Here is a 15,374-nt window from a genome sequence, read left to right on the forward strand (position 1 = left end):
AAAGAAACCAGTAGGTGGAGATTTAGGTACCAATTTAAGCCAGTCACTCTCACCTGTGCAATGAAGACCCCAATGACCTTCAACTCACCTGAGCCTCATTATACCATCATTATGATGCATATGCCCGGAAGTTCATTAATATCATAACAGACGGGATTCTGGGAACAAACATGCGCGGAAAGCAAAATGATGAATCACCAAGTCCTGTCAATTTTAATTGTCAATCAAGGAAGCCCACTTCTCTAAGAAAAGTAACCACCCACAGCAAAAAGGGGGAAAAAAACCCAAGGCTTTGTTACCAGGTCTTTTGAGCCACCCTTCTCTTGCTCAGGTTCGCTTCCATGTCTGGAGATATATTTTCCCTTCTAAGAAAACTTTTCTTTTCTACTGTACTTTGATGTCTTGCTCAATTCTTTGTTCAAGATATCAAGAACCTAGACAATATGCCAGGAGAAGATCCCTGCTCTCCTCTCTAGTAACAGCCATCCTACACAAAATAAAATTGTTTATTCCCTATGGCTAAAACCATGGGGAAACCTATGGATTAAAGGCTTGGAATTGTCAGTGGGCCTTTCACTCTACATAAGAGTATGCTGCATACTCTTATTCTTCCTCACTGGATGTGCATGTCAAAGGAAATGGGTAAACAAAGTTTTTAAACTGATGCATAAAACTAAAAAATTGAGGCAGAACAGGTAAATTCCTCCAAGTGGGGGGTGACCAAGCCCTGTGGTGAGAAAGAACGCTTCTTGGCAGAGTGTAGAATGCATTTAACACCAAAATTAGAGTCAAAAGGAAGGTTTATTGGAGAAGGGGTAACACTCCACAGACAGAGTGGTCTCCTCTCACATGCAGAGAGTAAAAGAGGCTAAGAGAGACTCAGAGGGACAGAAACAATAGAGAGGCAAGGAGAGTGAGGGAGACGAGAATAAAGATACTGAGAAGGATCCCAGTTTTGGGGTAATTCAATTTATATATCATTCTTTAGTTTCTATGCATTATAGTTTAAAGACTTTGTTTACCCATTTTTCTTTGATATGGACATCAAGTGAGGAAGGATAATAGTATGTAGTGTGAAAGACCTGCTGACAGTTCCAAGCCTTTAATCTATAGTTTCCCCATAGTTTTAACCATAAGGAAAAAACAATTTTATTTTGTGTAGGACAGCCATTTAAAGACTCTATTTTTTCTGTTTCCCCTTCACAGCAGAAATCTTCCTTTGTTCTGCAGGTGTCCTCTTGGTCTGGCTTCAGGGCTGATCAGCAGATTTCAGTCATTGAAAGTAGCTTAATTTAACATTTTAGTTCTCTTTCCTCCTCCCTACATTAGAATGATGTATAAACTGAATTCCTCAAATACTGGGGATCCCTCTCAGTGCTCTGTCAGTGTCTTTACTCTGTCTCTTATTGTTCTCATTTCTCTCTACTGTCTCTGATTCTCTCTTAGGCTGTCCCACTCTCTGCCTCTGAAAGAAGACCACACTATGTCTATGAAGTGTTACCCTTTCTCTAATAAACTTTCCTTTTGACTCTAACTTTGGCGTGTGTTTGAATTCTTTCTATACTCTCTACCAAGAACCCTCTTCTCTCTCACTGCAGGTCTTGGTCTCCCTGCCACTTGGGGAATTTGCCCTATCCTGCATCAAAAGAAATTCGTATTTATAGTTTTGGTAGATGGTAAGTTCTCTTTAAAGAGTTTTTAGAAAACTACATTCTCTTCAACAGTACACTATGAGGCTGTGCCTATTTCCACAAGCCCTGTACTCATTAGATATTTTCAGTGTTCTCAATTGTTACATTCTGAAGCAAAATGTATCTAAATCTTAGAGATATATATATGGTATTACAAACTTTTGTGAGCAAGTGTCCTTTTATAGTCTCTAAATGTACATAACATACTATACTAAATACACACAATATATTGAATAAAAATAAAGACTTGCCTATAGAATGCCAAAGTTTAAATTCCTGATTTAAACTTGCCAAAGCCTTGGACCACATTAAGGTGCAAGATAATTAGATAATTAAATATATATATATATATATATATATATATATATTGCACATTTTAATAGAATCTTAGTTGAATTTCATTTATCGGTGTTTTTGTTATTATTGACACAACCTGTATATATACATTTTCATTTAAAAAAAATCCGAGCAATATATATAAAACTAAAGTACCCCCTGACTATCTGCTACTTAATCTACTTTTATCAAGAAATTCCGTAGTTTTGAACTTGGTGTATCTCCTTATTGACCCATTATTACTTATGTATATATATCTACATTTAGAAAATGCTTGTTTTAGATTTGTGAATTTTATTTTGTAGTGAATGGCATCAAATTATCAGGTAGTCAGGCATGAGTGACAGGAGACAAGACCCAGCTCTGTTACAACAGAAACTTCCCTTGAAGATCTTCCTTGAGCACCTCCCAGAAATACTTCCTTTTTAGGGTTATAGATTCCCCCAAATCCTGTTAAGGGTGAAAAATTTTCAAGTGAGCCAACTTCTGCTTCTGTAATCTGCTTGCTTGTTTAATGAGGGTGTGGTTCTAGGCTTTATAAACTGCCTCTTTTGGGAGCTTGGGGGTTGATCTTCTCTAACCCTGCATTGTAGAGAGTCAGTCACTGGCTGCTGATAAAGGCTCACAATTCATCTCAATTGGCTCCGTGGGTCTTAGATTCGATCGAACTACAACAATCCTAGAGCACAAAGGCCATAAAAGCCGCTGGCTAAACCAGCTACAAATGCATGTGCAGGAAGAACTGCCCATAACTTCAGTTTCATTATACTGTCATTTTAATCTCATGAATTTGCCTGGAAGTTCATGAATCTAATTATAACAGATTGAATTCTGGGTAAGCACATGCACAGTAGGCAATAAGTTATATAGCAGCCAAATATCAGTCAAGGTGACTTCACATAGATCATCTAGGCCCTCCCATCAAGGCCCAAGCATAAACAGACCTTCCCATTTCTTCATTGTTAAAGTATTCCTGTCTGGAAACCTGCCCCTCTCTTTGGGGTGTATTATCTTATCTGTCCACCTCCTGAATTCTACAGGGCTGCAGCCTTCCCTACAGTGGCCCATTTCCTTTTAAAATGCACTTTCAATAAATCTTTCTCAATCTCACCAACCTGTAATTCTTTGCTGCATCAATGGGAAAGAACCGAGGGATAACAACACATGACACCACTGTCCTCCATCCTCCTTCTCCCCACCAAGCTACTGGGGCCACATTGGATTCACACCACCCCAGCGGTGACAACACTATCTGATTTTCTACTTTTGTTAAAACTTAATATATCTTGGAGATATTTTTATACTGTTACACACAGATCTATTATTCCATTCTTCTTAATTGTTACCTACTATTCTGTTCTAAACCTGTATTTCAATTTAGCCATTCTCCTGTTGATCAAAATTAAGGTTACTTGCAATTTTGTCTTTACAAACTAAGAGAGGAGACATCGAAAAATGCGAAGGAAAGGGCTTGCATAAATGACCAACTCAGTTGATTGTAGATTAACCACACCCTACAGATTTTTAAATGGCCTTCTGGAAACTAGTCACACCCTACATGAGAAATGATCTGTAAATAGATAGGACTCATGGTCCAGAAATTCTTTCCCCCTTGCAGCCCCCGCCCAAAACTCCCCCTCCCATCATGAGTCAGGAGGAACACATAGACCCTCAGACCAAGGAATCATGCACCCCTTGCATGGAACACTTCTGAGGTGTATAAATTGTAAGAAAAATAATTGGAACGAGCTTGCACTCTGCCAGCCTAATAAACTCTCCTTCCTCTAACAAACTTGTCTGAGCATCCAAATTTCTTCCATCAGGCGTCGCTTCCTGCAATAAACAAGGCTTATACATGCCTTTCTGGGACAATTTGCACTTTCCTGGAATATTGATAAAAGTGTTGAAAAAGCAGCACAGTTCCTGTTGTTGCCTTTGGTGTGTTCCTTCCCTGTTGACACTGTAATAATTGGTACTCAGGAACCTTGGAACATGCTAGGGCTGTGACTTCAGCAGTGCAGTACATATGGCCAGCTGGGACTACTTGGCTTTATGATCTCAGCAAGCCCTAGACATTTCCAGACTATCTATAGCCTTAACACCAAGCTACCTAAGCAAGTGTTTGTCACAAAGAAAACCATTCTGACCGAAAGGAGCTTCTCTGTAGTCCCATGAAGTCCTTGCATCATTACATGAGAGCAAGGTTGTGTGAGGTACTAAATGTGTTATGAGAGACACAAAATGAGGATGTGATTAATGTTCCAAAATTTACATTTAAGCATTAGAATTACACAGGCTACTGATGCTGAGAGGTTTGGAGGAGCCTGTGGGTGTCAGCTGCACATCAAAGTGGGGCTGTGAGCATGGTTGTTGGCTTCCCCGCAGGGCACCAGCAGCTGCACAGCACTGGAGGGAGCACCAAGTGTAGCTCTTTTGGGTTCCAGCAGAGCAAATCTTTCAACAAGCCTTTCTCTTTCTTCACCCCTCCCACAGTTAAAATCAGCATGCAGTGCTGAGAAGTGGATTTGAGGATTACAATTCTGACTGAAAGGGCATGTTTGGGATTGCATTACAAAAAAGCTTTAGAAATCTCTCATACTGCAATTTATACAAGGCTCCTGCCAGAGCTTTCCCTTGAGGCTAAGGGGCTAATGGAAGGAAAATAAGCCACACAATTCTCTCAGGTAACCAATAAATCCTCCATATATCTAATCATCTCCAGCTTAATCTAAATCCCTAAATGTCTATTTTCTGCAGGCAAATGGTGTAATACCATAAAGCTATCATCCTATGCTTACTTCCTTGTAGAGAACTAGATTTTGCCACCCCCAACAAATTGCCACTGGTTTCTCATTGGTGCATTTAACAAATATTTTTTCAGTTATGTACCCAGCACTGTGCTAGGGCTGTGGATATGTAGAAGAGTAAGATACGGAACTTCCCGCAAATAGTTCATGTCTACCAGGAAAAGAGACAATAGGGCCAAGTGTAATTATAGGGTCAGTGCTCTGCTGCACTTCCTTTTAAGACATGTGCAGCTAGTGAAATAAGTATAAATCTTCTCCTTTATACTGCTGTGACAAAGAATAGATGAATGTTTAGTCAACATCTTTCCTTCAATCTGCAAAGAGAAGGTAGAGCCATAACACACACAAAACCCAAGGCCCAGTGCTACTGACACTGAGAAGGACGACTCTGGGAATTCAGTTGGAAAGACTTTAGTAATAACCAAAGCCAACCATTTGTTTTGCAACCAGAAAACTTCCTGGTTGGTGTTGTAACCATCATCTTAATCTCTTTTAAGTAAGGTTGTACCCACAAGCTTCACAAACTGATGGCAATTTTTTTGTGTACCTTTATTGACTGAGGCAGTGAGGCAAAATCAACCTTCTGATGTAGAGGCATACTTCTGAGGCCTTGTTCTTGGCATTTAGATATAGCTACAGTACCAAAGGAGACTAAAGTATCCTTTAGGGTATTTAGGACTAGAAGTCAACACTCAAGGCATGATTGGTAACTTCTGTGAGGCCAGGAAGTAAGGGAGAATATTCCAAATCACTAACTCCACTTACATGGCATTCGAAGTGGAAATTAATTTTAGTAAATAAAACAGGCTGAGTGACTTGGTTGCCTATTTCTCAACTTTGGCTTGGTCAACATACTTAAATACTAGATGAATACTACATATAATCCTTGCCCACAGATCTGTTACTATAAATAATCATTTCCTTTTACTACTACTATAGTCATTTTCTCTCTAATGATACTATAAATAGTCATTTCCTAAATAAACATTTAGGTACTATGATACTGTTATGCCCCGACTCGTATCTGCACGAACCACAAGAAGCCAACACCGATGCAAGAGCAAGAAGGAGTTTATTTCAGACTCGAGTCCGGACCGCAGTCCACACACTGACGCAGCAGTGAGTAGGAGGCGGTCCCAAACATGGGGCTTCAGGGGTATTTGAAGGGAAAAATCGTAAGCATGGGGAGTGATATCTTGGCGTTATAGGATTGGTACAACGAGCTTGTTGCTTAGCAGGATTGTCTGGGTGATGGCGCCAAGGAACAAGGCGGGGAATTTGGAGAGTTACTTTCCATAGTTGCTCTGATTGGCTGAGTCTAGGGTGGGGTGATCGTCTCACTATCTGCGGCTTTTCTGGGAACTGGCCTGTGCTTAAGATGGAGTCTTATACCTAAGATGGAGTCACTTTGGTTGTTCAATACTGTTTAAAAACACCAAAACCGAATGATGTAATTACACATTAGGGAAATAAAAATTAAAACCACAATAAAATAATAATACACGATTTCCATCATGGTAAACTAAAAATACCGAGTTTAGCAAGGTCATGGAGCAATTAATTGGAGCACTCATGTATACAAATTATCTACTAAACACACATTTACTTTATGACTCAATATTCAATTTCTAAGTAATACTTGAGAGAAATGAGAGCTGATTATAAGGAAAAACATATTCAAAAATGTTCATTGCAATTTTATTCATAAAATTTCAAGAAATGAAGAGCAATTCAAATCATTAAATGAATATAGTCATAGTACACTTATACTAAGAAATATTACTTAGAAAGAAAAAAGACAAGGCTACTGCTATATGTAAAATATGGATTAATCTCACAGACAAAATATTGGGCGAAATAAACCAGACACAAGTGTACATACTTTTTTTGACTCCATGTATCCATACTGTATAATCTTACTTATATTGTGTTATTTTATCAAGAGCAAGCAAAACTAATCTATTACATTTGAACTCAGAGTAGCAGCTGTCTCTAGGTAGTGGGTTACTGGTGGTTGGGTATCATCTGGGGAGGGATGAGGACACCTTGTAGGGTGCTTGAACTATCTTGATCTGAATGGTGATTACATAGACTTAGACCTATTGAGCCTGTGGAAATAAATGAAAGATAAACCAAATAAGAAAAGTAAAGGCTATTTATTTGAAGCTTGCCGTAGCAAGAGAGTCAGCCTCTGTCACATGTGTTTCGACAGACTCAAAGGCTGGAAGAGTGGGAAAGCTTTAGAGTGAAAACAATTAAGCCTTCAGGTGTCCCCTGATTGGGGGCTGTTGGCATGAAGGAGGTGTAGGCAGGCTAATTAGAGGCTAGGCATCATATGTGATTGGCATCATATTTGGCTTTCTTTAATTGGTCCTAATTTGGAAGTAGGGACATAAAGTAGGGAAGTTGTCAGTTATTTATCAAATACTGGCCATTTTGCCCTGACAGTTTCAGGAGTTATTGTTAACTTCCTGAATTGTCTCTAGAGAGAACAATTTGGCTTTCCACAAGTCTAATTTATGGCAGGTTGGCTTGCTGAGCTGGTTATTAAAGATAAGCAGGTTGGTGTTCTGGGCAGTCTGCTACTGGTTGGTGGTCAGAGTTCTCTTTTTATAATTGGTCCAGCCACTGTCTGTTTGCATATTCCATCTCAAGCTAAACACTCAAGACTTGTGTACTTTATTGCATGTTTGTCATACCTCAATCAATAATTCAAATAAAGACCAGAGGATATAAGGCCAGGCTAGCATTAAGGATGAAAAACTCACTCCTTGCTCTGCTTTCTAAAAAAGAAAAAGGTAGATTGAAAAAGTTTAAGTAAAACCGGCCTGTGGACAGATAGCAGACAATGACACTGGTGCACCTGGCTGATAAGACACTGAAGACGGCAGGATAGTTTGGAAAAACAAGGAATTTGTCCCATTCCTTGTGGAGACTATCATTGCATTTGTCATTGGAATTCTAAAATCAAGAGAAGGAGAAGCACACTCTTGTGAGACAGAGAGAGTGCTCTGATTCAGGCAGAGAGTCCTGGAGATTTTATGTGTAGCGGTGACGTCTTCAGTGTCTTATCAGCCAGGTGCACTGGTGTCTGGTTATCACTCTTAGTCAAAACAATTTCACTCTTGGGGTAAACAATTTCAGTTCGGCAAAACAAGTTGTTTACATTTCTGAGGTTTAACATTAGTGGAGCTATTTTACACACACGTAATATAATTCAAATCTAGTTCACACAAGGGCAAATAAACTCACAATCCACATGTAACAAACTACTGCAACACCCCTGTAGGCAACAACTATGGCCATTCTCGGTAGGAAGCAGATACAGAAGAGACCTCCTGTCCCTCGACATCCATACTAATAATAAGGGGGTTCATGACTCTTAGAAAAGAGATAGGCAGGAAAGTTGTCCTATCTCAGATGGGGTCCACCCTAATCCAAGCACAATTAAGCAAGCCAGAAGACATTTTTTAACTCACACAAAGAATTCAGTAGGCGGAGATTTAGGTTCCAATTTAAGCCAGTCACTCTCAGCTGTGCAATGAAGACCCCAATGACCTTCAACTCGCCTGAGCCTCATTATACCATCATTATAATATGATGCATGTGCCCAGAAGTTCATTAATATCACAACAGATGGAATTCTGAGAACAAACATGCGCAGAAAGCAAAATGATGAATCACTGAGTCCTGTTAATTTTAGTTGTCAATCAAGGAAGCCTACTTCTCTAAGAAAAGTAACCGCCCACAGCAAAAAAGGGATAAAAACCCTGAAGTCTTTGTTACCAGGCCTTTTGAGCCATGCTTTTCTTTTTCAGTCCCGCTTCCACGTCTGGAAGTGAACTTTCCTTTCTAATAAAACTTTTCTTTTCTACTATATTTCTGTGTCTTGCTCAATTCTTTGTTCGAGATATCAAGCACCTGGACAACACACAGGGAGAGGATACTCACCCTCTGGTAACAATAGTTTCCACCTCTATTAACATAATAATGATTAGTTGTAAGGATTAAATAAATTACATGTAAAGGAATTATTATCCATACCAGGAGTTCCTTTAGTCAGACAGGAACACTGTTTTTTGGTGAAAACAATGTTAACATTTCCCTCATCTTGACTAAACATTAAAAACAGATTCTCCCTTACTGTAGGCTCCTGAATTCTCTATTCTTAGAGCATTTTCTTTAGAACACTTGTCATTGTAATTTTTTCTTCTGCCCCTCTGAGATATAAATTTTTAAAAAAGCTTTTTTCCAGTTTTACAATCCGAGGTTATTTTTCTTAAGAACCTAGTAGAACATTCTTCTGAAATGTAATCATCAAAAATAGTGGAACCCCTATGTCCTAGAATCTGTGGGCTAGCAGAAGCTTAACTTCAGTGGGCACCTTGCTCTTCATTGTGAAAACACTGCTTTTCATAAAGATATGTGTTTATTAGTAAACACTGATAGCCTATGACTACCCCCTAATGTCCTCCAGTACTTTTCCACAGCTCACTTTAGCCTTTAAAAACTCTATACCCCCCTTTGTTTCAATAGAGTTGGTTCAGACTGAGTTTTGGCCTCCCTTCTCTGTTGCACCAGTCTTAACTAGTCATTCTTGCTTGTTTAACTTTGATGCAAATTTTTGCTTTGGCACTTTACATAATATTTTGTTTTATTTTAAAACTCTTTTCTTTTATTAGCCAGAATTCTAAATACCATTTGTGGATACTCTGGTTCATCCAGATAATGGCTCCTTTACATGTGCAAGAACATTTTCAAGGAGAACATACAATAAATCCCTAACTCCCAAATGTTTCTATCTTCCGAAGTAAGTTCTTTAAGATAACTTTTAGAACTAAAAGAGAGAGAGATACCACATCTTTGGTGAAAAACTATAAATCAGAGCCAGATGATGACCTTATCATCCTTGCCAGTCTAATGACAACAAAATTCGTAATCTTAAGAGTTTTCTAAACTTTCAGATTTACGTCTCAACTCTAAAAAGATGATCTGTGTTTAGTAGTTACATGAACTTTATGACACCTTTATACTGTTATTTTTTACCATTTGATTTTTTTTAGGAATATCTAAGATACATTCTTAAATGTTCATAAAGATGCAAAAATAATGCTTTTAATATTTTATATACCCTCTTTAGCTTAAAATTTTAGGTATTGCCAACACTATTAAAGCCCCCTCATGTGCCCTTACTCATGACTTCCTCCAGAGGCATCTTGCTGGTAGCCTCCTCATGATAATTTCCAATGAGTTTCCATCCACATAAGTCAAATGCAACAGCAACTCCCAAACTAGAAACCAGGCTTGATATATGAGCTCTTAGCACAAATGAATGGCACACTAAATGATTTGAGCTATCAAGAATGATGCTCAGCACTATAATAGAAATATTGATCTCTTTGAAGTTTCTTGTCTGATAATAATGATTCATCAGAAGATATTCTGTTTGTTCTCAAGAGAGTCATTTAACCTGAGAACTGTATGTCCTCGCATTTTCTCCCTCATATGTACAGCCTTACTGTAAGCTCACCCCAACAACATTGTGAGAAGAAAATAAAGAGAAATGTTTTCCTTGTAATATAAAGTGTGCTGGCTGGAAAATTACTGTTTGGCTACCACCCATGGGAACATAATGCTCTAACAATAAGCTTTCTGCTTCTGTACCCACCCCCCGCCCCCCACCCCCACTGCTTGCACAACCAACCTGTGGCTTGACAGTAAAAAGAAGAAAAATAGATTTTTGTGTTCAAACAGGATGAAGAATGGGGTTTAGAACTTAAAAATTCTGTACCTCTACATTTCAAGGCTGCTTAATTTGGGGTCTGCATACCCCTGGCAGACCCAGCTGAATAAAGAGTGTGTTTTCTATAACTCACTGGTTTCTGGTGGGCCATGTGTTTATCGGGGGCTGGCGGCTACAACAATAAGGAGAAGGTAAGAAAACTAAAATGTTAAATCAAGCAATATTCAGAGACTGCAATATGCTGATTAGCCCTATGGCCAGAACAAGAGGACACCTGCAGAACAAGGGAAGAGTTTTGCTGGACTGCTAACAACCCATTTCCACACTTGCGACCGCAAAATAGGAAAACAGTCTTTAAGTCACACCTTACACAAAATAAAATTGTTCATTTCCTATGGCTAAAACCATGGGGAATCTATGAGTTATTTAAAGTCAAGGAACTTCCAGCAGGCATTTCATACTATGTACTCTTATCCTTTTTTACTTTATGCCCGTACCATCAAATGAAAATGGGTAAACAAAGTCTTTAAACTGTAATTCATAGGAAATAAGAATGACATATAAACTGAATTCCCCAAATGCAGGGTCCCTCTTTGTATCTTTTTCTCTGTTCCTCTCACTGTCTTTATGTCTCTCTCTCTCTCTCTCTCTCTGTTCCCTCTGAGTCTCTCTCAGGCTCTCTCAAGCTCTGCCTCTAATAAACTTTCCTTCAGCTCTAACTTTGGCATGCATTTGAATTCTTTCTTGTACTCAACCCAGACATTCTTATGATAGTATTTTTATAACAGTGGTATATCAAAACATAAAACTCTGATAATAGAAAAATGGAGGGATAATGATGTGGCTAAACGATATTATACTATGATTTTTTTAATTTACAAAAAATATGAGAAAATTACTATGACACAATGTTAAAAGAAAAAAGTACTAGGATATAAAATTATATGGACAGTTCAATTTCAATTAGTAAAAATATATGCATGGAAAAAAATACTGGAAGAAAATTAACCAAATTTTAACAAAGTGGTTAACTCTGAGTGATAGAGATATAACTGCTTTATATTGTTCTGAGTTTTCTTAACTTTTGATACCTTTATAATCTTGAAAAAGAATTTTGAAATAAAAAATTAGTCGTGTCAAGTAAAAAAAGGTCCTTTGTGTTTCCAGAGTAGGAAAGGCTCAGGGGAAAAATTAAAGGTACATGGATAGGAAAACAATCACCTTCCCTGGGATGTAGTGTTAAAAATTCTTCCCTCTTTCTATACACTTCCAATTCTGTGGAGAAATAGTCACTAAAATAGAGTTTCAACAACTTTCTGGTTCTTTCTCTAGATATTAAGGACCTTAAGTACCAATAATAAAATTTAAAGTGAAATCCTAAGTGCAAACACTATTTTTTTTATCATATGTACATCATCTTCTCTTTTGCCCTGAAATATACATATATCTTGCATCATGGAAAATTTTTCAGGAAAAAAACATTATTGTTAAAAAGAAACACTGCTACTCAAAGTACAGTCTCAGTCTGAGCAACTCATCAGCTTGGAAACTTATTTAGATGCAAAATCTCAAGTCTATCTCAGACCTAATGTGCCAGAACTTCTAGAGGTGAGGACCAAGAATCTCTGTTTCTAAAAGCTTTCCAGGAAAATTCTTTGCAATTATATGAAGAGAATTTCAACAATTTAGATGATCAAGATTACAATTAACTTCACTTTAACTCTTAAAGAAAGAAAGGGAAAAAGGGGAAGTGGGGATGGGAGAGCATATCAAAGGCTAATAATGAGGAGTAGTGTGTTAGAAAATGTTAAACAACTAGAATTCTGAGGTAAAATCTTAATTTATAACATTCTATAGATTCCAATCTACCCTTGTGATATCACTGAACTTGGAGTTACGAAGCGATGCATGCTAGTGGTTTTCAAAAGCTGGTAGAAGCCAGCAGCACAGTACTGCAGAAGACTCTTGCTGGAGGTGATAATGTTCTCTGAACATTTGTGAGTGAAAATTTCTATAAAGCAAGGAATGAAGGACTGAATAATGTTGTCTTGTAATGAATCCAAAATAGAGGAAGGCAAGGGCAAACTTAACCCACAAATTTAAGAGAATAATTGATAACTGACTGCATCTCTCTTAAATTGCCAAAAGTGTATTAAATTAGAAGTTGTAAAATATGAGCCCCATTTCTGTTTGCTCAGTGAAAGTTCAGGTTTTTCATTTTATTAAAAAATCAAAACCAAGAAAACTTATGAACACTTCAAAATATTTTTCTGGTAATATAGCTTTAATCCTGTCATTTACCAAGATGATTGATGTCTTAATCTGTTAAACAGAAACTAAAATACTCTTGAAGAGACCTCCCACTTGCACTTCAAAATGATACTTACTGCCTCTAACAATCAGTGTGTGCTAGAGAAAGGTGCTTTTATGCAGTTTAGGTACATGTCTCTAAATGTATACTTTCCCTTTTACAAACTGATAATGCCAAATATGTTCTCTACTTCTAATTTATAATATGATTTATTTGGCAACATAAGGTATAGAGAGCACAAAATAGGGCAAATACACACAATCTCTTGCATCATCATCATCATTATCATTATCACTTTTGGGACTTTAAAACATGTTTTTAACTCTCCAAAACTCAGTTTTCTTGTCATAAATGAGTTTATAAGAGAATCTGCCTCAGAATTATTGCAGAATTTTAAAATATGCAGATAAAATATTTTGTAATATAGAATATCCATTAATATTTAAGGTAGTGGTAGTCATGGGCTAAGTTTTATTTCCTCTGCTTTTCTCTATGTATCAAACATGTCTACAGCAAACATTATGCAAACTAACTTTTCCTTTTAATTATAACATCATAGGATGATATTTGAAAATGGATAAAGTTCAGCCTCTTCAACATATTTTGCTATTTAATGCAAAAAAAAATAGAAATAAACACAAATTCTATCTAAAACTGAATTTTAAAAGAGCAAGTTATGGACTGCTGTACAAGAAGCAAATAAAATCACAATAAGCAATAAATCCAAAGTCCTGGGTTCTAAATGAAATTGATGCTAATCTCAATATGTATTAACCTACCCCATGCTTACACTTAACTCTCTACAACACCATAACTCCCACTTAGCTTAATACACATTTTAAAAGCTTACGACAGGAAAAAGAAACTTACCCACTAAATTTTCTTTATCCTGCTTCTCAGGAGAGAGCGCCCCAGGATCCATCTCATTCTTGAGAAGTTTTTATACTTGGCAAATTTCTGTGGATTTGGGGCCAGGCCACAACTCCAGGCAGCTATACAAGTGTGCTTGGGAGAAGTGGAAGAGGAACAAAAATGAGAGAGTGAGAGAAGTTTCTCTTCTTTAGGGAGCACCCTAAGGAGTAGTTGCCCTGGTGAAGAAAGCCTGTTAACATAAACAACACAATTTTTTTCATGACTTCAGACTGCTTTTGTTCATACAGAAGTGCAAAAGAGTATGACCTTCTGATGCTGCCTATAAAATATCACTATGTAATATTCTATACCACTTATATTTTATAAAACACTTCTATGCAACTTCTGTAATTTTTTCACCATAGGAAACTATCTGAAACACAGGACAAGCATATCCATCCTTATGTTTCAGATGAAGAAATTCAATTTCCTGCAGTGAGTGATATTTTGAAGGTCAAATCTGATATCACCATCCTGCTTAAAATGATCCAATGACTGCCAGTTGTGAAAGATCCTGCTAATCTGCCCCTTCTTCTCTTTCCAGTCTCACTCACAGGACACTCCCCTAAATCATAAATAGCCCCATTGTCCTTCTAACAGTCCCCTTAAAGTTATATGTGTTCTCTGTTCCACCAGGCCTTTGTACATACACACAATTATTTGGTTAATATTTGTTTCTTTCTCTAGACCAGGGATTGGCTAACTGCAGCCTTTTAGCCAAATTTGGTCTACCACCTGTTTTGGTAAGTAAAGTGTTATTGGAACACAACCACATTCATTTGTTTCTGTATCTATGGTGCCTTTTGCACTACAGCTACACAGTCAAGTAGTTGCCATAGAGATATTATGGACTGCAAAGCCTAAAATATTTAGTATGTACCCCTTTACGGAAAACTTTTGCAGACCCCTGACCTACATTATAATTTCCATGAGGACAATGGCTACATCTCTTATTTTTTACTATGTCACCTGCAGCACTTAGAACAATGCAGGCACATAGCTAGTATCCAACAAATATTTGTTGAATAAATGAATAAGTAATCTGTCAAAGATAACAACTCACAAATGGCAAAGCTCTTTCTCAAATCCAGATACCCAAGTTCCTGTTCCGAAAGTCCTTTTTTCATCATACCGCTTGGAATTAAGGACAATTGTATGCTTACTCCAATACCGAACGCACACATTTTCTAATTTTCTGATGTTTATCTATCTCATATCAATATTCCAAATAATATTGTGTGTGTGTGTGTGTGTGTGTGTGTAAACAAAACAATACAAAGAAACTCTGATCTTTCCCAGGTCATTTTGTCTTTTCTAGTCTTTCTTCTCCTAACCATCAGTTATTTTTTTTTTTATTAGCAACTTTATTTTAAAAAACCTCCCAGATTGTGTGTTACTTTTGCCAACTACTTGATACTCTTAATTGCCTTCTCCACAAACTGAAATTACTGTAACAACCAAAGTTATCACCCACTGTTTGTAATTATAAGAATTACTATGGAATTTTAGAACTTAGAGAAAGAAAACTAGAGACCAGAAAAACAGATTAAAACAGACACACATGAACACACAGA

General features: G+C 37.4%; 1 protein-coding gene across 1 annotated transcript in view; it reads right to left on the reverse strand.

The window, feature by feature from the left end:
* Nucleotides 1-13,955, reverse strand: part of STOML3 (stomatin like 3) — a 34,701-nt gene extending 20,746 nt beyond the window's left edge. The window contains exon 1 of the mRNA XM_016161358.2: nt 13,759-13,955. Within this exon, the coding sequence (XP_016016844.1) occupies nt 13,759-13,810 (52 nt within the window). The 5' untranslated portion in view covers nt 13,811-13,955. The remainder of the gene's footprint in view (nt 1-13,758) is intronic.
* Between the last annotated feature and the right edge of the window lie 1,419 nt (nt 13,956-15,374).

This window comes from Rousettus aegyptiacus, unplaced genomic scaffold (genome assembly GCF_014176215.1).
Source record: "Rousettus aegyptiacus isolate mRouAeg1 unplaced genomic scaffold, mRouAeg1.p scaffold_m13_p_11, whole genome shotgun sequence".
Classification (NCBI taxonomy): domain Eukaryota; kingdom Metazoa; phylum Chordata; class Mammalia; order Chiroptera; family Pteropodidae; genus Rousettus; species Rousettus aegyptiacus.